Source organism: Amblyraja radiata, chromosome 32, assembly GCF_010909765.2.
Source record: "Amblyraja radiata isolate CabotCenter1 chromosome 32, sAmbRad1.1.pri, whole genome shotgun sequence".
NCBI classification, from domain to species: domain Eukaryota; kingdom Metazoa; phylum Chordata; class Chondrichthyes; order Rajiformes; family Rajidae; genus Amblyraja; species Amblyraja radiata.
This window is the reverse complement of record NC_045987.1, coordinates 21,418,520-21,443,269: the sequence shown is the minus strand read 5'-3', so window position 1 is coordinate 21,443,269 and position 24,750 is coordinate 21,418,520. Positions and strand designations below refer to the sequence as shown.

Genomic DNA, 24,750 nt, shown 5'->3' with positions numbered 1-24,750 from the left:
TTTTAATTGGTATTTTGAAACTTGACATTAAGTGGCAAGATACTTAGTTTCACTACTTTTAAGAAAGGCAAAATAAACAAACCACAGGGGCTGCCAAGGTTATGGATGACCTGAATTACAGAAATATTACTTCTGCAATTTCTCCCAAATTACAGGAAGTGTATGCAGAGACGTCCAATATGGATCGCTATAGAAAACGGACCACAACACAATGCTGTACTGAGAAAAATTTTAAATTGAATCACGAAGCAATTATTTTGGGCAATAGATTTTTATCTTGTTTTTGGTGGAAACTGTTCTTTTGTGACTTGTGGAAAAATTAGTTTACGTTCAATTCTCTGGGACAGAACCCTTGCATGATCTGAGAACCACCTGCACTTTCTTACAATATTTGGAGAATTCTGTTTGCCTGTGAAAGATTACCTCTGAATAACATTGACAGAAATCTAATCATCTTTTTGCATTTATAATCTAACAGTTAAATCAAAGTCAAATTGTTTAAAAATGTTTTTCAGCAATCAGGGAGGATGGAATGCCGGGAGGTAGAAACAAAAGTATTGGTCCTGTTCAGGTACGTGCTTTATCATTCTAGGAAATTAAACTCTACAGAATAGTAGTGCAAGAACAGTTTAATTTTATTGTTCCACGGTTCAATTGAGTGAATTTAGGAGTAATTGTTCTCCATGAATAGAACGTATTATAATTAAACCTCTCTCCTTACAGATTATTGAATTTAAATAGCTTTTTTCCCCGATTGGTTCCACAACATAATGATGTAGAAATCAATCTCTTCTGCACTCCATGAATACATGCTCCAAATGATAACTAGTCAATATGCAAATTAGTCTTCTGTGATTACCATCCTGGCATTACCATTTGTTGGGGGGCTTGTGCACAATTCCACCAATTTTTTTCAACCCCTTGTTCCTTTGCTCCACCTTTGATCTTGCCACATGATTGTCTGCATTAAGATCCTTCTGCTCTCCTCACTTTCATATCAAGGCTTTCTTGTCTCCTCCTGTCCCAAATGTTAGAAATAGGAATTAGAATAATAATGTCCATTCATAATTATTTTCAGCAGGTAAGCTCCCAATTGAAAATGCAAATCATATCCAAACCTTATCGTAATGTATTAATCAACCTAAAATTAAATATTTAATGTAATCTAGTAAAAGATTTGATGTATTAACTTGGCATATAACTGGCCACCAAAAAATTAACATCACAGTGGTGCGTATTTATAAAGAAGAAAAGTTTGTTCAGGAAAACTTATGGTAAAGAGACAGAAGCAGAAGAACAGTGACCCGTTTACATACTAACACTTGTTTATCGTATCTTAAAGCCAACATTATATATATAAAAATTCCCAGTGTCTATAGATGATGCATTCTATAGATTTCCTATAGAGGGAAAGCATTGAATAGGTCTATTTTGTGAGCAGTTGAAATCATCCTCGTATACAAAAAATTAAATACCCTGCAAGAATAGTAGTTTTTCTCGTCATAATGTTCGATAGTAGGAGTTGGGAAGAAACCTACCTTGAGCCATTTTACCACAAATGGTCTGAAATAACTACAGGTACACAACCTTTTATCCGAAATTCCTGAAACCGAAAAGCTCCGAAAACCGGACATTTTTTTCCTGGATGTCGTCTGCACACCAAAGCTCGCGTTTGGCGCCAAACTTGACCCAAAACGACCCACGGTCAACCCAGGTCTGTACTACTGTAGCTGCTGGTGTGAGGGGGGGGGACTTTAATTCTTAGTCCCTTACCTGGTCGGAGAGGCAGCATCCCTCCAAGCTGCTTCTTCGCCCTGTCCTCGCGGCCTACCATCGAAAATGGAGCGGCGGTTGGAGCTCGGACCCCGCCGAACTCGATCCCTGGCTCTGCGGCGCTCCAAATCCAGCGCCGCCCGCAGCCCCAGCTCCGCGATGTTGGGAGTCGGCGGCGGCGCAGTGCTGGGATACCAGCGGGGAGCAATGCCTTACCGGGTCGCCGTGCAGTAAGCTCCGGAGCGCTGTGGCCGCCGACTCCCAACATCGCGTGCTAGATTTGGAGCTCCGACCCCGGCGAACTTTACCCCTGGCCAAAGATCTTATAGCGGAGCTATAAGAACTTTACCTCTGGCTGCGCGGCGCTCCAAATCCAGCGCGGCCCGCGGCCGGACACCCGCAGCCACAGCTCCGCGATGTTGGGAGTCGGCGGCCACAGCGCTCCGGAGCTTACCGCACGGCGACCCGGTAAGGCATTGCCCGCTCCCCACTGGTATCCCAGCGCTGCACCGCCGCCGACTCCCAACATCACGGAGCTGGGGCTGCGGGCGTCGGGCCGCGCTGGATTTGGAGCGCCGTGGAGCCAGGGATCAGTTCGCTGGGGTCGGAGCTCCAACCGGCATGGCCTGAGAGCTACGAGTGCCCCGGTGTCCGGGGAGGAGGCAGCCGCTCCAGACTTTCCAAGCCGCCCGCGCTACCTCCCTCACCGAGTAACTGCCGGGATCGAGGCGCAAACTCGCGACCACGAGCACGAGCCACCCGTTAAAATCTACGCTAAAAATATTCCATTCCGAAATCCGAAAAATTCCGAAATCCGAGAAGTGTCTGGTCCCAAGGCTTTCGGATAAAAGGTTGTGTACCTGTACTACCTTTTACATGTTGTTGTATCTAATATGAACATAATTAACTATGGAACATTTAGGGATTTTTGCAAGAAATGTAATAGGTCTATAATGCAATTTTTGTTCCACACACACTTCACTCTCTCCCCACTCCCACTCCCACTCATCTTCTAATCTCTTTCTTCACCATCTTATCAACATTGCATGAAACAAAGAAGAAGTTTCATTTTAATATAAGGCAGCATTCACAAAGAAGCATTCACTTTCACTGCCAATCAATGTTGCAGCTAGAAATATTTTGCTGTGTATTTCAGATATCTGAAGAAGAGATTGAAAGAATTATGTCGGGACAAGAATTTAAGGAGGAGGCTAACAATTCGTGGAGTAACAATGGAGACAGTGATCACAGCTCCCCTGGCAACGGTATATCTGAGGGGAACCAACCATCACCTGTTTCTACTCCTTCCTCAAGGTGGGAACAATTGAGATAAACATGAAAATAGGATCATGAGATAAATAATGAAGTATTTTTAATTCCATATTTGCAGCAATTCATTTGTATTTATTTAATCCACTTATGTAATGCTTACCAAATGAGAAGATTCAAAATATGATGAATTAGTCATTCACATGCTTTAGTATTGATTTTGAAAATAAAGACTTGTGTGGTTTGTGTCTTGCTACTTAGATCTCAATCTACTTTGCTTCTGTTGAAGTAAAACAAAACCTATTAAGAAATAGAAATAAGAAATAGAAACTATATGCAGTAAAAAAATGGCATTGAATACAATTTAGCAGCTTCATTCATTTCCATGTACAACAATGACACAAAGAGTCATGTATCATTTTTTAAATTCATTCAATAAATTGACTGATTGAACGATACAGCATGGTAACAGGACCTTCGATCCACCAAGTCCACGCTAGCCATTCACATGTTATACGTTATCCCACTTTCGTATCCACTCCCGACACATGAGGAGCAATTTATAGGGACCAATTGACCTTCAAACCCACACTTCTCTACAGATATGGGAAAAAACCAGAGCACCTGAAGGAAATTAATGTGGTCACAGGGAGAGCGTGCAAACTCCACACAGACAGCACCCGAGGTCGGGATCGAACTTGGGTCTCTAGTACTGTGAGGCAGCAGCTCTACAACTTCGCCACTGCCCAGCAAATGCACTTTTGAGTGTTTTAATTAAATGTTACTTTTAAATTCAAAACTTTATCTTTGACTACTTTCTGAATATTTGTGAATGTCAGCAGCATGAACAGACATTCAAAAAGTTATTTCTGACACCTGGTTCTGCTTGGTGGCCTGGCTTAACTGGCTGTCAAAATTCCAAAGGGCCTTGCTGATTAGGTTCTAATCAAGCATCTGGCTGGTGTGTTAGTTGTATTTCCCTTCAGTGAGCTGACTGTCAGCTAACACCAGTTATGTCGGAAATGTACCCATTCAGATGCTGCAGGTAAATGTGGGTGGAAGAGTAGCAATTTGCAGCTTGGCTGCACTCCATAGATTATGGATTCTGGGTGTTTAATAGGGCTATATGCTGCTCTAATATAAAATAGATTTTATGAAACAATATATTTTTAAAAGATGTGAGGTCCTCTGCTCAGGTTAACAAAACAGACGTGTGTGATCCAGATGCAAAATATTGCCCTGAATGTGGAATAGCCATTCAGTTTTTTATAAAATTTGATTGTACAAGGTTAAAAAAAAAAAACTATTTGTGTTGAGCATAGATTCAATTCGTTTTGCAGCATACTGTAATTCCAATTTGGTCAACAAAATCACAAACACATACAGCCAGTCAAAAGATGGCATTAAGTTGGCAGGCTTGAAAATCACATTCATCCTCAAAGTTGAAAGCTTGCATCTTTGGTTTAAAAGTAAAATTTTGACTTGAGGTTTTTAAATTGTGGGAGGTGGAGGGGTAACCTTACAGAGATTTATAAAATCGAGAGGCATAGATAAGATAGTCATTCCTTTCCCAAGGGTAGGTGAATATAAAACTAGAGGGCTTAGATTTAAGCAGTGAAGGGAAGGATTTAAAAGGGACCTGAGGGGAAACTTTTTCCGCATAGAGGGTGGTGTGTATGACTATTGGGAAAGATTTGCAGGGATATGGGTCATACTCGGGCAAGTGGGACAACTTAGATGGTGCATCATGGTCAGCATGGACAGAGTTTGGCTGAAAGGCTTGTTTCTGTGCTGAATGATTCTAATTCTTATTTATCTGGAAGGAGCTACCTGAGAAAGTGGTAGTCAGGTACAAGCACAACATTTAAAAGGCACTTGTATAGTTACATGGATAGGAAAGGTTTGGAGGGTTATGGGTTAGCTGCAAATGGGACTTGCTCCGTTAGACAACTTGGTCAGTAGCTACTTTGACTCTCCCAGTAGGTAGTTCTTCAAGTCATACACACATCATAACACGGACCTCCTTGAACTGCACTGCAGGAGTATCTTCAGCAGAACAACTACAGCAGTTAAAAAAAGCAATTTATTAACACCTTGGGGGAAGTGGGGAAGAGAAATGAATACCACACGTAATACCAAGATAAATAATAGATAGAAAAACAACAATGTTTGTGCCTTTTCTCTTCAGCAGATCAATGGAACTGAATGGGTACACTGCACTCAGGGATCAATTCATAGGGACACCAGTCTCCGCGCACTATCAGTACCTGCCGCACCTTTTTAGTTATGCTGCTCATTCGGGTCTGTTGCCACCTCAACCCCGCAACTTAGATCCTCAGTCACATACTCTGGTAAGCCAGTTGGTTGGAGCAGAAGACCTTGAACCTCTTGCAACACCAATGCTGATTGAAGACGGGTGAGTACAGTTTATTGCAATGATGAACTGCAATAACTTATTTGCGTCTGTTTGTTGCATCGGATGTTTCTAATGCTTCTGTTATTAACATTAATTTCTAATAAAAATGCCAAAAAAATAGGATCAGTTGAGTAGTAATAAAACTTCCAGTTGCTAAATAATTCAACAGAGATTAAAAGCTCAATCAAAAAGTACTGATATTGCACCCGCTGAGTTTCCCCAGCAATTTTGTGTACCTTCTGATATTTCTTTATTCACTTTGTACAGAGGGGGTTCTCAGACTGCTATGTAGGTAATGAACTCTGGAAAATGGAGTAAGAAATAGGGTAAACAGGGGCTAAACGTCTGGGCAAAAGGCTTAAAACTGAATGTAGCATTGAGGACATTTTGACCTTAAAACTGAATGCAAAATGTCTAAATATGTTGCTATTTATGGTAATCTGAGTAGAGGGGAAGAAATAATTAGTTTGGTATGAGGACGGAGATAAGTGTTTTAAAAACAATAGGAAAGAAGAAGGGAGAGATTTGAAGAGCCAAACCATGGAATGATTTGCAGATGAGGATAAAGACATCAACGATGATTTAAAAAAAAAAATGAGTGTAACTAACTCGTTTTGAAAAGGCTACAGCAATCATGGGCAGATTACGGGCAGTGATCCTGGTTCTTGATGAGTAAAATGTTCTCTTCCATATTTTAGGTTAGTGTTTATAATGAAAAATATTTTATTTTACCACAACTAATAATCAAAATACATTGAAGTTTTGTGGTTTTCCAAAATTGATTGTTGTAACCCAGGGTCTAAATATGTTTGTATGTGTTTTAACAGGTATAAAGTAACTCAGGCAGAACTATTTGCTCTGCTTTGCCGCTTGGCCGATGAGTTGCTTTTCAGGCAAATTGGCTGGATCAAAAAGTTGCCATTTTTCTGTGAATTATCAATCAAAGATTACACCTGCTTGCTAAGTTCCACCTGGCAGGAGCTCATCCTCCTTTCTTCCCTCACTGTCTATGACCGACAAATTTTTGGAGATCTTGCTGATGTCACTTCAAAGTATGCGCCATCTGATGAAGAACTCCAAAGGTGAGATGTGTCATTTAATTCAATCACACCTGATCTGACTGTAACCTAAACTTTGCATTCTAGTCCAGATGCAGTAATTTTTAGCTCCCTTGTTTAAGTATCTAATTACTTCAGCTTTCAGTATATTACGGTGTGAAAATTGTTAAACATTGAATAATTCACAATAGCAAAATCATGAAGTAAAAGACCCCAATAATTATTGGGTGCATTGGATTCTTAATATGTTAAGTGAGAGCAGAACACCCACCTGATCATTCCAATAATATTTCAAAAATGGACACACTTTTACATACTGACTTGTAGCAATACATCTTCAGTTGTTCTAACTGTGGTTTGAAACTCTATGGCTATCGTCACAATGTCATAGTGGAATATAATTACCTTCCATAATTTGCAACATACATTTAGTTTATACACTTTCATTTCATAATGAACATTCAGTTAGACCTGACAATGTATTAATATCTGTGGCCACCACAGTCTTGTAAACACAAGCAACTGGTCTTGCCTATTGATGGTTCTCTACTTCATTTTCATCTACTAATGGCCCAGAATTTCTGGACAGTGGCAACCCATCCAAATAGGCCACTAATCCACAGCTCACCCATAGTAAACTTGAGTTAAATTGCTGAACAGGTCTTCACCCAGTTTGGCTGCATAACTATCATTATTTGGGGGGGGGGGGGTAGGGGGGGGGTACACAAAATAATCCCAGTTCACAAAGCAAAACCACTGGCAGCTGACTAAAGACATTCCCTGGAATAGCTGGCTGTTAAAATGTTTAGACATTTTCAGAAACATTTGAAAATATCTCAAACACTTAAAATTAAATCAAGCCATTAAATGTGAAAAATTCTGAAATGCCATCTGTAGAGAAGCAAACAGTTAACAGTCTAGGTCAATGGTCCATCAGAACTGGAAGAATGTGCAGTTCTAATGAAAGGTCTTGGAACTGAAATATCTGTTTCCCTCTCCACAAATGTTGCATGTCTTGCTGGATATCTCACATACAGTATCTTCCATAATGTTTGGGACAAAGACCTGTCATTTATTTATTTGCGTCTACTCCACAATTTGAGATTTGTAATAGAAAATATCACATGTGGTTAAAGTGCACATTGTCAGATTTTAATAAAGGCCATTTTTATACATTTTGGTTTCACCAAGTAGCGTTGATACATCGTCCCCTCATTTCAGGGCACCATAATGTTTGGGACACAACAATGACATGTAAATTAAAGTAGTTATGTTGAGTATTTTGTGGAACATCCTTTGCATGCAATGACTGCCTGAAGTCTGCGATTCTTGGACATCACCAGTTGCTGGGTGTCTTCTCTGGTGATGATCTACCAGGCCTGTATTGCATCCATCTTTAGCTTAGGCTTGTTTTGGGGGATAATCCCCTTCAGTTTTATCTTCAGCATAGAAAAGGCATGCTCACTTGGGTTAAGATCGGGTGATTGACTTGGTCACTCAAGAATTGACCATTTTTTAGCTTTGACAAACTCCTTTGTTGCTTTAACAGTATGTTTGGGATTATTGTGTTCAAAAGGGAACTGCAGATGCTGGAATATCGAAGGTACACACAATTGCTGGGGAAACTCAGCGGGTGCAGCAGCATCTATGGAGCGAAGGAAATAGGCGACGTTTCGGGCCGAAACCCTTCTTCAGACTGATGGGGGGTGGGGAAAGAAAGAAGGAAAAGGGGAGGAGGAGGAGGAGCCCGAGGGCGGGCGAATGGGAGGGTGGGAGGAGACAGCTAGAGGGTTAAGGAAGGGGAGGGGACAGCACGGGCTAGCCAAATTGGGAGAATTCAATGTTAATGCCATAAGGACGCAAGGACCCCAGACGGAATATGAGGTGCTGTTCCTCCAATTTCCGCTGTTGCTCACTCTGGCAATGGAGGAGACCCAGGACAGAGAGGTCGGATTGGGAATGGGAGGGGGAGTTGAAGTGCTGAGCCACCGGGAGGTCAGGTAGGTTATTGCGGACTGAGCGGAGGTGTTCGGCGAAACGATCGCCCAACCTACGCTTGGTCTCACCGATGTAAATGAGCTGACATCTAGAGCAGCGGATGCAGTAGATGAGGTTGGAGGAGATACAGGTGAACCTTTGTCGCACCTGGAACGACTGCTTGGGACCTTGAATGGAGTCGAGGGGGGAGGTGAAGGGACAGGTGTTGCATTTCTTGCGGTTGATCCTGTTTGGGATCATTGTCTTGCTGTAGAATGAACCGCCGGCAAATTAATTTTGAGGCATTTATTTGAACGAGCAGAGAGGATGTGTCTATACACTTCAGAATTCATTATGCTACTACTATCAGCTGTTGTATCATCAATTGATATAAGTGAGCCAGTACCTTCAGCAGCCATACATGCCTAGGCCATACCACCCCCACTACCATGTTTCACAGATGAGGTGGTATACTTTGGATCTTGGGCAGTTCCTCAAAACCTTTTTTCCAGACTGGTCGCTCTTTTAAGTACTTCTTGGCAAACTGTAACCTGGCCATCCTATTTTTGCAGCTAACCAGTGGTTTGTATCTTGCTGTGTTGCCTCTGTATTTCTGTTCATGAAGTCTTCTGCGGACAGTGGTCATTGACAAATCCACACCTGACTCCTGAAGAGTGTTTCTGATCTGTCGGAGAGGTGTTTGGGGATTATTCTTTATTATTGAGAGAATTATTCTGTCATTAGCTGCGGAGGTCTTTCTTGGCTTGCCAATCCCTTCGCGATTAATAAGCTCACCAGTGCTCCTTCTTCTTAATGATGTTCCAAACAGTTGAGTTTGGTAAGCCTAAGGTTTGGCTAATGTCTCTAACAGTTGTATTCTTGTTTATCAGTTTCATAATGGCTTATTTGACTTTCATTAGCACAACTTTGGTCCTCATGTTGATAAACAACAATAAAAGTTTCCAAACGTGATGGAAAGACTGGAGGAAAGACTAAGTGCTGAGAGCTCGTTTATATCTGCATTAAGGAGGCATTTAAACACAACTGAGCAATTACAAACGCCTGTGAAACCATGTGTCCCAAACATTATGGTGCCCTAAAATGGGGGGACTATGTATAAACACAGCTGTAATTTCTACATGGTGAAACCAAAATGTATAAATATACCCTTTAATAAAATTTGACAATGTGCACTTTAACCACATGTGATTTTTTTCTCTATTTCAAATCTCAAATTGTGGAGTACAGAGGCAAATAAATAAATGATGGTCTTTGTCCTAAACATTATGGAGTGCACTGTAGTTCCTGTTTTTTATGATGCTAGATATTAAAGTCTAATTTAGAAAAAGGATTTCTGCTAGGCCTAGTACTTCTCGAGGTTCTATGGCATCATGGAAGGCATCAAGCAGGATGAAAGGCTAAACAAAATGATGAATTAACATACAGCAAATTAAGAAGTAAAGGGGCTTATTTTTATAAAACGTTGTCCTCTCCAAAGATTAAAAAAAATTTATATTTTGAGCAGAGGGAATTGAAACCAGGTGTCCATTGTCAATTAATTTATTGGTAATTATACATAGTATATAATTTAAAAGTTCAATTACACTTCATTCAATAAGGCAATCATTTTAGAGTGTTTGCAGTTGGGTTCTTGCAGATGCATTTTACTTGAAAGTTCTCAATTTTGTTGCCATTGGAATGTAAATTCCATGTTACATAGAGTTATGGTGCATGGAAACGTCCTTCAGGCCAACTCATTCTTGGCGACGAAGATAGCTATTTGAGCGAGGCCCATTTGCTTGTGTTTGGCCCAAGGTTATCACTACTCTCATTGGTGTAGTTTGGTTAAAAAACAAATAATTAACAAGGCTTTTGACAAGGTAGACAAGTCTGGAAGGATCACATGAAATTAAAGGTGAGCTAGACGATTGGATTCAAATTGGCCTTGAGGAAAGAGTCAGAGGGTAGTTGTGGAGGCTTGTTTTTCTGATTGGAGGCATGTGCTGAATTCACTGTTATCTAAATTAATGATCTGGATGGTAACTAAGCTGACATTGTTAGTAAATTTGCATAGGACAGCAAAATTGGTAGTCTCACAGACAGCAAGGAAGGATAAACAGGGTCTAGATTGGATGTGAAGATTGGCCACGAAATAGCAAAAGGAATTTAACTATGCCAAGCATGAGGCGTTACACTTTGCTATGTCACACAAGGGCAGGACTCGCATTGTAAATGGTGGAGTCCTACAGTGTTGTAGATAGTGATCTGGGAGTACAGGTGCGTGGTTCCCTGAAAGTGATGAGTCAAATGGGCAGAAAAAAGTGTCTGGCACTCTTTCCTTCCATGGGAAGAGGATTGAGTACAAAAGTTGGATATCTTGATATAGCTGTACAAGCTGTTGGTGAGATCACACTTGGAGTACTGTTCCCCTTTTGTGGTTCCTCAGCTATAGGAAGGATACGTCACTTTAGAAAAGGTGCAGAGGAAATTCACTGGAACTTGCAGGTTTGAGTTACAGAGAGAGGTTAGATCGGCTGGAACATTTTTTCTCGTAGGAGTCTGAGGGATGATCTCAAAGAGCTACATTAGATCAAGAGGGGCACGGATAGAGTGAACAATCAGTCCTTTTTCCAGGGAAAAGGATTTACAAACAAGAGGACACAGGCCTAAGATGGGGGATAAGGCATGGAAACGGGTCCTTAGGCCCAATTAGCCCATGCCGACCAAGATGCTCCATCTACACATTCCACCTGTCTGCGTTTGGCCCATATCCCTCTGAATCTCTCCTATTCATGTTCCTGTTCAATTGTATTTTAAATGTTAAATTCAACCTGCCTCAACTACCTCCTCTGGCAGCTCATATCATATACCCACCACCCTCTGCGTGAAAAAGTTGCTCTTTGGGTTCCTATTGAATCTTTCCGCTTCTCCCCTTCAACCTATTACCTCTGCATTCTTGATTCCCCTACTCTGGGTAATGGACCTTGTGCGTTCGCCCATCTATTTTCCTCATGATTTTATACACTTCGATAAGATCATCCCTCATCCTCCTGCATTCCAAGAAATAAAGTCCTAGGCTGTCCAACTTTTCCCTGAAACTAAGGCCCTCAAGTCCTGACAATATCCTCGTAGTTCTTCTCTACTTTTTCCAGATAAGTCTTCCTACAGCAAGCAGGGTGACCAAAACTGAACATAATACTCCAAATGCAGCCTCACCAACGCCTTGTACAAAGGAATAAAGGAATTTAAAAGGAATCTCAGGGACAACATTTGTACTAAGAGGGTAGTCTGTATCTGGAATAAACTGCCAGAGGAAGCTCTAAAAGCAGATTCAATTACAACTTTCAAAAGACATTTGGACAGATATATCAAAAGGAAGAGTTTAGAGGGGCAAGAAACAAATGGTATTGGCCCAGAATGCCAAAATGGACAAGTTTGGCTAAATGGCCTTTCTCCTTGCTGTATAACTCTGTCTCTGAGCAGTAAAAGTACTACAGAAGTGAATCAATTGACTCCAGCATCTCTGGAGTTGAAGTAATGCTCTGTTAAACACTTGCTCTCAATCCTATTTTGAGTTGACAAGTCATATTGCTTACATTTGGTTTTTGATCGGCATATATGAAATTTGAAGGCTTTGAGCTTCGGAAATAATGCTTTAACATTATTGGCGTTTTGATGAATAAATTCAAGGGTTTCAAAGGTCTGTTTATTGTCACATCTAATTTGGAACTGAGATATGAATGACTGCCAGCCTGAATTAGGTGCAAATAAGTAAGAATCCATTTAATGAGGCAGAGTAAAATGAGAATACATTTTTTAAACTGGAAGATTTCAAACTCTTACTTTTCAAACAGAAACTTTTTTTAAAAAAAGCTGTCAAATTCAAGATTGCAATAAAGGAAACTAAATCCAATGGCTTGTCTCACAAGTATGAAGCATTTTAAAATTTATTTTGGTATGTTAAATTTTCTTAAGGATTCTTATCAAGCAACATGATTTATCTTTTGGTTTTATTCATAGTTACATGAATTCATTGGTAAATTTTGCTATTTTAAATGCTGCCTTCCATCACTAATTTGAACCAGATTTATGTAATGTGTTTTCTCAGCCATTCCTTTATCAAGGTTTTGAAGATTTATCATTTGACTTGAGATTAGCCACATTATTCTGATACATAGAATGTGAATTGCTGCAGGAGTGGCTCAGTTGCACCATCCAGTGACAATCTCAAACTTGGCACTAATGAGTTTTTATAGCAAGTAATTTTATACATGAACAACTGCATGGCATCTTTAATGTGTATTCATTTCCCCCCTACTTTCCTCCTACGTTGAAGAATGATTATTTATTGCAGGTAGGCATGGCTTTCTGTATGATTTATATTCGTTTGGTTGCCTTTAAAAATCCACCTTAAGTCTATCTTACTGAATTATGTCATTAAAATGTTGGCTTTGAAATAAAATACAAAAATCTTTTTTTGCTAGGAAACACGACTTAAGTGCTTCAATATTTTCTGTTAGTGACATATTGTCATAAATTCTGAATTGTTTGAAAGAGGGAAAGTCAGGAGCTGTGGAGGAGTTTTGTACATCAATGACAGCTCTGCCTTAGCTAGTGATGTATGCTTTATGCCATATAAGGGAGGAATGTGGGCAGAAGGCAAAGCAGTAATAACTTTAGAGATAGAAGGGATGATTATCAATCTTAGGAATTTATAAAATTGACAAGTGTTCAGTGAAAACTAACAAATGTTCCGGTTTCATTTTATAAAATGGGAGGAATTCCAGTGCATTAATTTTTTTTAAAGTGCAGATGTGCACCTGCAGTCTCTGGTTTAGAATCAGCTGAAAAGTTCATATTGATGATTAATTTTAGTGCTTGAGCAAATATTTAATCACTTCTATTATTACTTCCTTGTAAAATCAGACACAATACATAGCCTGATTCGGCCAATTCTTCCACAGAACAGAATCACAGTATCTACGGTGGGCTGGATTTAAAAAATAACATCCACAAATCCACCCAACCACTGTGTACAAATCTATTACCATTTTACGATGACAGGATGAATATTATGATTGTGTCTAATCCTTGAGAAAATTCTAAATGTAATTTCTCTTAAAATGCAGTTTTAAACAATCTTTGAGTGAAGAATGACCCGGAAATATTTAACACACAGCAATGTATATATACTACAAAATTCACTGTTCACTAAATGTCTTGAGTTTCCTGTCAAGTAGAACATCGGGCAGTATAGCACAAGAACAGGCCCTTTGGCCCACAGTGTCTGTACTGAACATGATGCCAAGACCAACACTTGTCTGCCGGCACATAATCCATATGCCTTTATTCCCTGCATATCCATGTGCCTCCTAAATGCCACTATCACATCTGCCTCAACCACCACCACCCCCGGCAGTGTGTTCCAGGCACTCGCCACCCTCTGTGTAAAATAAAACTTGTCCTGCACATTTTCTTTACACTTGGCCTCCATCATTTAATGCTATGCCCTCTAGCATTTGATTTTTTTCAATCCTGGGGGAAAAAAGGCTTCGACTGTCTACCGTCTCTGTACCTCAATTGAAGGCTCAATGAGAACTGGATGTGCGTTTGGGGGATTTTTGAAAAAATATATAATGTTACACGCAATAAGTAACTTGTTCACAAACAAATCACTAAAATGAATTGAATTTCTATTTCAGATGTGTAGCTTATTGTAATGCTTGTGGTAAAATCAATATGTTGTCTTATCAGGCATCTAATTTTGCTCCCTTAGATTCAGTGAGGAGGGAATGGAAGTTATGGAACGACTAATCTACCTCTTTAGAAAATTTCAACAGCTGAAGGTTAGCAATGAGGAATATGTTTGCATGAAAGCCATCAACTTTCTCAATCAAGGTAAGATGTTCTGCGATACTTTGAATAATTTTAGCTAATTTCCTCTTTGCTCAATCTTACGCAGAAACCCAATGGAGTCAATTTTAATCATTCCTGCCACACTTCCATGGCAACAAAATTCAGGCAAGGTGTGACATGGGGAGCCGACACACTATCCTTGTTGTACCCAATGGAAACTGTTTGGTTAACTACAGTCGTTCAGCCTTACGATACTGGGATTGCTGGCATGATTGAGTATTCCTGGCAGAAAATCAGTGACTCAAAGTGCAGTTTCTTAGCCATTCGCAATCAATTCAAAACGGTTTAATACTCTCTCAAGTACTTTCCTTTGCATACGATTCCTAAAACATGCCTATAAATGTCTAATTTTTCCATAGGCATGCCTGCAAAATGCATTAAATATAAAATAAGATGCCTTTTCATTGATGTTACCTGAAATTTTTTTAAACCTCTGCTATTGATGTGGACGTTATCCATAGTGTGGCGGGAAATGGTGGGGTCGCGTTGGGGGGTAAGGAATTATCACAGTCATGGTCAGACAGCACAGAAACAGCTATTTGGCCCATTGCGTCCATGCAAGCCAAGAGGTACCCCTCTATACTCGTCATATTTACCAGCCCTTAGCTCATAGCTTTCTATGCCTTTCTGTTTCAAGTACTCACCTAAATACTATCAAAATGTGAGAATAGGTGCCTCTGCCATTCCCTTCGGCAGTAGGCATAATTTTTCAATCATCCTGAAAGTGAGAAGCATCTTCCCCAAATCCTTTGTGAATCTCTTGGCCCTTACCTTACACCTGTGCCCTTTGCTTATAGATATGTGCTAAGGGGAAAGTTTCCACACTGTTTATCCAGTCAGTGCCTTCATAATTTTCTGTACCCTGTTACGTTCCCCCTCAGTCTTCACCACTCCTAATAAAACAAACCCAAATTCCCCAGGGAACAATAACCCCATTGATTCCCAATATGTGAAAAATGGTTATGAGTGAGATGCACTCTGAGATTTCCTGACTACTTTCCTGTCTCCCTTCCTCTACCTGGTGGTCACTAACACCCCCACTGACTGCAATTCTTTAAGCTGTGGGACAACTACCTGCAAAAGATCAACTAACTATATAGCATCCAACATTGCCAAAGCACTGTAGTGCCTGCAGCTGGTGCTTAAGCTCCGAAACCTGACGCTCAAACCAGTTGCACTTCCTTCACATATGGTCATCCAGACCACAAGGTGCGTGTGTCAAATATTTCAACACTCTTCGATTGTTTCACAGATCTAATTTGTTACATTAATCTTTAATCAAACATTAAGATTTGAAAATACTAACAGTCTTTGGGTCCATAGCTCATCAGCAAAAAAGCAATTTGGTTATCTTCAGTCCTTTAACATTGGACTTGTACAAATGGTTGCTTAGTGTCATAGTCATACAGCACAGAAGCAGGTCCTTAAGTCCCACCTGCCTGTTTGGGCTATATCCCTCTAAACTAAAATCAACATACATGTCCAAATGTCTTTTAATTGTTGCTATTGTACCTTCCTCAACTACTACCTCCAACAGCTTGTTCCGTATACCCATCACTCTGTGTGAAAAGGTTGCTCATATTAAATCTGCCCCCTCTCATCGTAAATATATGTCCTCGGGTTCTTGATTCCCTTATTTAGGTTAAAGACTCTGTGCATTTGCACTGTCTATTTCCCTCATGGTTGTATACAACTCTAATATAGTGCCTGATGCGTTTAGTTTCCCATTTTAAACAGAAACATTAATATCTGGGTCCAGATTATTTTTCAGAATCTCATGTTATTCTTAGGTTCTAAAGGGCCCATCTAATTCTCCTTTCTGTGACACAGGGCAAAATTATTTGTGCCTGAAGGGTGTTCAGATACAGGAGTTTTAATCGGAATGTGTGATAAAGATACAATTGCAGCAGTGCACTAGATTTTTATATTGGAGTTGATGATGGCATTTTTGGTTTATCTTAAGTAATTAATGTGCTTAAGGTAGTGTTAACTTGGAACCTTTTACATCCTTAAAGGTAAACATGATGAAAAATGTAAAAATTTGTGAAAACATTTCTACAATGCTACATATGTCGAAGATTTTATGGAAGAAAAGGTTTAAAGAAAAGGCTATGAATGCTCCATCATGATTAAAACTTTGAATAAATACTATTTTTCTTTCAGACAATCAACATGTTTTTTATCCTTCAGTTATTTTGGTATAAAAACAGAAAATATCAGAAACAGTATGCAAATCATGCAGCATCTGCAGAGTGAAAATAGTGTCAGTAGTTGAATGAAGGGGAAAGGTAGGACTGGGCATGTTGAACGTTAAAATCTTTGAAGATCCAGGAGGGAGAGTTGCTCCTGCTTTCATTAAAACAGATCTGCTGAGGATTTTTAGCATTTTCATTACAGATTACTAACATGCATTTTTTGGCATTTATGGCATTTAAATTTCCAAAACATTTATCTGCTATTTCTGTCAATTACGAATTGTTCTGTGAATCCAAAATTGGCAAATGTTCTGATACAGAACTATTTAGTTTTTCCTCCTAAACTCAAATTTATGCACAAGTCTACTGACATTTCTGACAAGAACTGTCAAGTTTTTGTGAGTGCTGAAAAGGAGTTGGTTTATTTCATACTGATTCTGTTGTATGCAAAACTAATTAATTATTCGAGATAATATAATCGTTGAAACTAGTTGTCATGGATGATACTGTATTACTTTGTTGAAACACATTAATATTTGTTCATCCAAACGTATTAATTGAATTGGAGATCACCCCTTGCCAATAAAAGACACTGATAAAACACTGATTAAAAAAATGTCCACAATATATCTTTACCAATAACACAGCTGAAGGTGAAGGTGAAGAGTGGGAAATTGCCCAAACCATTATTGTATATGATTATTTGTTGCCCGGTGTGGTAATCAGCTCTATCTGTCTGAGAGTCAGTTAGAAATAAAATGTTTTTAGGTTGCTGCTGATGATCATGACCCTTGGTGTCCTGAAATTCTTGGTATAATCACCAATCATAACCCAAATCTCAGACCACACACATTATGATCTGAGTAAGGTCATGGCTAAAGCATTCTAATCTTCAAACCAGGTGGCTTATATATAATTTATGGCAATGTCACGTTGGTCAATAATGTTTGCAATTTCCTATTTCTAACAATTTAGAGTAACTTTTCTTTATAGGTTAGAGATGTAGCATGGAAATAGACCCTTTAGCTCACTGTCAATCACCCATTCACCCTAGTTAGAAAAATAGGTGCAGGAGTGGGCCATTCGGCCCTTCTAGCCAGAGATCATGGCTAATCATCTAAAATCAGTACCCCGTTCCTGCTTTTCCCCATAACCCTTGATTCCTTGAGCCATAAGAGCTGAATGTAACTCTCTTGAAAACATCCAGTGAATTGGTCACTGCCTTCTGTGGCAGAGAATTCCACAGATTCACAATTCTCTGGGTGAATATGTTTTTCCTCATCTCAGTCCTAAATGGCCTTCCCCTTATTCTTAAGCTGTGACCCCTGGTTCTGGACTCCCCCAACATCGGGAAAAATTTTCCTGCATCTAGCCTGTCCAATTCTTTAAGAATTTTATGTTTCTACTAGACTAAGTGGGACCGGTTGGGTCCCATGTTCACACGGGAGGGCTGGTCCCCCAACGCAATATTCCACTTCTCCCCCAATTCCAATATTGGTGGCCAGTGGGAGGGCTTTCTGGAGCGCTAGTGGGTGTTGTGGGCTGAAGGGACTGGTTTCCAGAGGGCTAGTATGGACATTGTGGGCTGAATGGATTATTGGGCTGCGGCTCAGTCACTCAAGCCAGTTGTGCTGGCAGTTCACTCACGGTTGGTGGGCTGGCAGTTGACTCGCATTTCAAGCAGGGTGCAAAGCCACCAATTTCAAGTGCAGTTTCATACCACTTCAAGCAGGGTGCAAGACGCCAAATTAAAGTGCAGTTTCCTACCACTTCAAGCCGGGTGCAAGACCACCAAATTCAAGTGCAGTTTCATGCCACTTCAAGCAGGTTGCAAGGCCACCAAATTCAAGTGCAGTTTCATACCACTTCAAGCAGGGTGCAAGGCCACCAAATTCAAATGCAGTTTCATACCATTTCAAGCAGGGTGCAAGGCCACCAAATTCAAGTGCAATTTCCTACCATTTCAAGCAGGGTGCAAGGCCACCAAAGACAGTCGTGATCTCTCCCTCCCCCATCTTGCAGAGACTGAGCCACGCCCACACTTCTGGGTTTTATAATCCTTCCCCCTCCCACCAGAAGGGGCGTGGCCTTCATGGCATGATTGACAGGAGAGAGTATCTCAACTTTTTTAAACACTAATACCTCTTTTATTTTTCATCGATGGGAAAATTCCTCGGCACCTGATGAGCGGACGGGGACTCTGAGTAAGATGGCCAAAAATCACAGCCGTACGTGGTAGAGTTTTTTCTAAAATCAATGTACAGTGCAAACAGGAAGTGGTCAACATTAGACTTTTAATTATATAGAAGGCAAAGCAACTTTTCCATTAGGCAAGGCAACTTTTCCATTAGGCAAGGCAACTTTTCCATAAGGAAAGGCAACTTTTCCATTAAGCAAGGCAACTTTTCCAAACCACAGGCGAGGCAACTTTTCCAAACCACAGGCGAGGCGACTTTTGCATTTCCAAACCACAGGCAAGGCGACTTTTGCATTTTCAAACCACAGTCAAGGCGACTTTAGCATTTTCAAACCAAAGGCAAGGCGACTTTAGCATTTTCAAACCAAAGGCAAAGCGACTAGCATTTTCAAACCAAAGGCAAGGTGACTTAGCATTTTCAAACTAAATGCAGGGCAACTTTAGCATTTTCAAACCAAAGGCAACTTTAGCATTTTCAAACCAAAGGCAACTTTAGCAATTTCAAACCAAAGGCAACTTTAGCAATTTCAAACCAAAGGCAACTTTAGCATTTTCAAACCAAAGGCAATTTTAGCATTTTCAAACCAAAGGCAACTTTTGCATTTTCAAACTGAGTCACCTCCACACTTCCGGGTTTTATAGTCCCTCCTCTCACAACAGAAGTGGCGTGGCCTTCATGGCGTGATTGACAGGAAAGAGAATCTCAACATTTTTAAAACGTTAATAATTCTTTTATTTTTCATCGATAGGAAAAATCCTCTTGTCCTGCACAGTGGAGGGGGACTCTGAGTAAAATGACCAAAAATCACAGCCGTAGGTGGTAGCGCTTTTACAAAAATCAATATGCAGTGCAAACAGGAAGTGGTCAGGATCAGAGTTTTAATTATATAGATAATAAGATCACCTTTCATCCTTCTAAATTCCAGTGAATACAAGCCCAGTCGACCCATTCTTTCATCATATGTCTGTCTCGCCATCCCGGGAATTAACCTGGTGAACCTATGCTGCACTTCCTCAAATTAGGAGACCAAAATTGTACACAATACTCCAGATGTGTTCTCACCAGGGCCCTGTACAACTGCAGTAGGACCTCCTTGCTCCTAATCTCAAATCCTGCTCCTAAACTCAAATCCTCTCGCAATGAAGGCCAACAGCTTTCTTCACCGCCTGCTGTACCTGTGTGCTTACTTTCAGTGACTGATGTACAATCACACCCAGGTCTCGTTGCATCTCCCCTTTTCCAAATCTGACACCATTCAGATAATAATCTGCCTTCCTGTTCTATGTTATCCCCCTTTCTCATCCATTCCCTTCACGTAAGGGGCAATTTTATAGAGGCCAATTAATCTATAAACCCGCACGACTTTGGGATGCGGAGCAACCGGAGGAAACCCATATGGTCACAGGGTGAATGTGCAAACTCCACACAGACTGCATCCAAGGACAGGATTGAACCCAAGTCCCTGGAACTGTGAGGCAGCAGCTCTACCAGCTGTGTCACCGTGCCGCCCCAATGTATACTATTTGTATTGCTTTGTTTGCTATTGGGCATATCAAAAGTATAAGGTACCCAAATGTGATGGTATGTGTCAGCACTGGAAAACCAACTATATCATCAGGCATTTACTAAGTCTTTTGGTATGTTTTGTTGCATAGGGTTGAATTATGCGAAGCAGTTTCAAACAATATTACACAGATCTTGCAAAGGCAGAAAGGGGCGGAGGTGGGAAGATGTGGCGTGATAGGATGGCATTTGAGTTGACAGGAATGTCAGAGTATGATGTGTTGGGTGCGGAGGCTGGTGTGGTGAAATTGAGGACCAGGGTATCTCTGTCCTTGTTCCTTCTGGGGGGAGCGGGAACAAGAGCAGAACTACAGGACAAAGGAGATATGTGTGAGGGACCCATCTATGACAGAAAGGGGGAAACTACATTTACTAAAGAAAGAGGACATCTCAGATGTCATACAATGGACAGTCTCATCTTGGGAGTAGATACAGTGGGAATGGAGGAATTGGGGAGTATTTGCAAGAAGCAGGGTGGGAGGTTTATAATGGATTTTTTGCAGGCTTGGGCAAGATGGTTGCAAGGATGACTTTCCCCTTTGCTGAGGTGTGTAGAGGAAGGGGAACATTCTCAGAATAAGGATAACTGATAGAACTGAGCCATGGGGAAATGTCTCCACTCTGAGATTGCTGAATCTTTGGGATTCTCTACCCCGGATGGTTGGGGTTGCTTAATAATGAACTGCACTCAAAACTCCTCATTATTTTCTTAGTTGGTTGGTGGATAAATGTTTTCCCATCTGAAAAGCATGGTATGCATGGCCTTGCAATATTTGTCTCTTTATTATAGGTGAGGCATTATGTATCAAAATGGTTCACAGCCATTGAATTACTACTTTTGCTGTCACTGTCCCCTTGCAGGGAATTACATTTATGTTAATATGATCGAAGTGTATTCAATTAATGTTCAATTCAGTGTATCCTATTAATTCTCTTATGTAAATTTGCATCACAAGTAAATATTATTTTATTGTCAGACCATCTTGAGATAGCGTTCTGGGAACTAGTACGCGGCCTCATTATGGTCGGCGAGAATTTTTCAACATGTTGAAAAATTAGCAGCGACTAGAATGAAGCCACCATGAAGAGTAGCGAGGATTTGCAAGCCGTAGGTGGGTCGCAAGGAGGTCCTAGTGGGTTGCCAGGAGGTCGAAGGTTCTCTTAGGTTCTCGTAGGCTGTAGCCGGTGCTGACCGGTGAATTTCATTGGCTCATTGGGGGGAAAAAAACGTAAGTAGTAGTTTTCAGAACCAAGGATAACTGACCGGTAATGTTAAATGTCTGCCAAACTTCACAGCCGTGTATCTCTGGCTTCTTAAATGTTGTCTGGCTTCTTAACAGTTGTCTCCACTCCTTCTCCCTCCCCCTTCTCCCCCCCCCCCTTTTAAAGGACTTACCGTACACTGTGCTAGTCATCTTAATTACAGAGCCAACCTTCCTGTTCAACGCGGTATGTGTCTTATCACATTGGCTTTGCGCCGTGTGAATTTCAGACAGCGCTCCCCCCGCTTGCCCTGGCCCCCGCCTTTGCGATGTGTTTGTGTGTATGTGTGTGTGTTCCACTCTGACAGTCGCCATTCCAGTTGCCGGTTTTTGAGGCGACTGCCGGCAACTTGACAGTCGCCGGCAGACGCCTGAAAAATCGCCTGTGGGACAGGCCCATTATTCTTTATTCAGTAAAAAAATCAGATAATATACAAGTTAAAATCTGCCACAGGTATATTAATGCTTTAAAGGCTGAAGCCTTTGTCAACATAATTTGGACCCTTGTAAATTTAATGCTGTTACATAGTTAGGAATCTACAGCAATTCACGTCTACTCGGAAAACATTTGGCATAGTCCTCCGTTTAATAGAAGTTGGAATATTTCTCTTTATATGCTTCGATATCCACTAGACCTCTCCACAGATCATCCACATGCCTCTTCTTCACAACAATTAATTGAAGGAATGGGGTCAATTTCCATATATGTGCTGATGAAATCCAAAGCTGCTTATGTTCAACGTGTCGTGATTTCAACTGCTAGACTCCTTAATATTACTTAGTAGATAAGTGAATGTAACTTTCAATTAAGCATGAGGAAAAACATGTTTTTATTAACTCCCCTCTTCCCCACACTGAACGTCAACTTCACTTCCTCACCACAGGTTCCACCTTCCTTTATACTGTTTCAGGTTGAATCGAGCTATGCATACCTTGAAATCGTGTTTAATCCTTAAGTGAAACTGAAATCTCACTGTTTCTGCATTGTTGACATAAACCGCATCCATTCCACAAAATTGCCGCCTTCAGCTAATCTAATTTCCATTAATTTATGAAACCCACACTCCTTGATACCTTATTTGGGTTTCATTCTCTCTGGGTTGAATTTCTTTAATTGCTCCTCGCCAGCCCCCTATCCCTCCTGTTTTCAAGTCCCTCTGGCTTTAAATTTCCTCATCTTTGCAATTCCTCTGCTGCTGCCTTTTGCATTGTTTTTCTTCTCTGACTTTGGCTGCCTCAGTTCTCATTCATATTTTCTCTAAAACATTCTGGTACTTCCAACAGTAAAATTATGTACCTGAAATAGGTTTATAAAGATCTTGTGCATCGTTTTGTGTTCTGGAACCTTTATTTACTGCTGTGACGAGACCAGGGTACAACAAGCAGCTGAATGAAAAGTAATAGGCTTTAGATAGAAGAAATGTGAAATAAGATTGCTAGAAATGCTCATCTGTGGAAAGAGAAACAGTTCACATCCGTCATCATAAACACTTGCTCCATTCATGTACACCATAACTCTTAAGAATTGTGGTACCATGCATTTGAGTAAAGTGTCATCTTTGCCCATGATTTGTGAATAGCACTTTTTTGTCTTTAAGTTTTGGACAGACTTTTATTACTCAATTTTCAAATAATTTCAAGAACCCTTAACTAGAGTATTCCTTCGTGACCTTAACCTGAACCATTATGTGGATCTGCATTTTGATGCCAAAAATGAAGGTACCTAGAAAAGTGTATATTCCTATATTCTGATTATCAATGAAATTTAAGTACGACTGGCTTGCTTAAAATTTAATAAAGAAAGTTGTAATTTTAACATTCACAACATGACCTGTTCTCAGAGACATTATTCCTTGTAACAATTTTTTCCTGGGTGAGGACACAGGAGACTGCAGATGCTGGTATCTACAGCAAAACAAAAGAACAGCAGATTAGGGAGCATCTATGCAAGGAAAAGGACTGGACGTTTCAGGTCAAGACCCTTCATCAAGAGTCGGTGTCAAGAGGGGGATGGGGAGTGGGGAACAAGAGCTGCCAAGCAGTATGTGGATACAGATGAGGAAAGGTTGATTGGGAGATGTCAGGTGGTGGTGGGGGGGGGGGGGTGGACAGGGTGGTGATGTAGATAATAACAGAGGCTGAGGGCTAATAAGTGGAGAACAAAAGGCTGCTGATTCTGCGATTTGATAGGAAAGGGAGGTGAAGACGAGCTGAATAAGGAGGGGGTAATAGCAGGTGGCAACAACAGATGGAACATAGGACATGAAAATGGCTGGCAATTGGGAGATCTGGATGGCCACAGTGCAGATGCTTGGCAAAGCAGTTTCCTAGACTGCATTTGGTCTCACCTATATTGGCGAACACCAAATGCATGAGATAAACTCTTGAACTACACCTCCCTCCCCCACCTCTATCCTGGCTATTCCCCTCTACTCTTTAGGTCTAGATGAAGGGATGTGCATTTCTGTCACAGATGCTGCCTGGCATGCTCAGTTCATCCAGCAGCTCACTTTCATCAGCTGGAGATTGAAATGAAAAAGTACTTCATTATAATCTTATCTCGCACATCATTGTGCATGATACTCTGATGCAGCACCAGCTGAAACTTTATTGTTGATTTTTGATTCTTTTAAGTATATTAATGACATACATACGCATGATTCTAGTGCTGTTTAGTGAACAAAAATGTGAATTGCACAATGTTTCTGTCCTGATGTTTAAGTGTTGTGTAAGCTTCAAGGAATTAAGATTCACTGGGGGGTAACCATTCCTTGGTAACAGGAATGCACAAGAGCACTTACACTTGTTTGATAATGTTAAATACAAATTTAATTCTGCAGTTATTTATAATTACTGTTTCTCTTTTTATGGGGTCTGATATGAAATATAATAAAGTTATTTGGCATTGATAATACTGTTTGTTTATTCTATGTTCAGTGTCACACTGACCCCAATCTGATGTCTAATGTTGGTGCAGCCAGATTTTGTTTCAAATTATTGAGAGTTTGACAAATTGAAAGGTTAGATAAGAGCTGGTTACTAAACTGCTCATGGTGAATAACTTTCACAAATTTGTTTATTTATATTTAATTCTATAATTATCATTTGTGATTAATTTGCAAA

At 40.5% G+C, this 24,750-nt stretch overlaps 1 protein-coding gene across 7 annotated transcripts in view; it reads left to right on the top strand.

The window, feature by feature from the left end:
• The window catches only part of nr6a1 (nuclear receptor subfamily 6 group A member 1), a 238,002-nt gene that overhangs the window by 201,284 nt on the left and 11,968 nt on the right, over positions 1-24,750 (top strand). For 4 of the 7 annotated variants that reach the window (XM_033048646.1, XM_033048641.1, XM_033048647.1 and 1 more), the window contains 6 exons: positions 516-571; positions 2,930-3,087; positions 5,231-5,458; positions 6,286-6,540; positions 12,830-12,847; positions 14,270-14,391. In XM_033048646.1, the coding sequence (XP_032904537.1) occupies positions 516-571; positions 2,930-3,087; positions 5,231-5,458; positions 6,286-6,540; positions 12,830-12,847; positions 14,270-14,391 (837 nt within the window). The remainder of the gene's footprint in view (positions 1-515; positions 572-2,929; positions 3,088-5,230; positions 5,459-6,285; positions 6,541-12,829; positions 12,848-14,269; positions 14,392-24,750) is intronic. The other 3 variants (XM_033048643.1, XM_033048645.1, XM_033048644.1) reach the window with 3 other exon arrangements.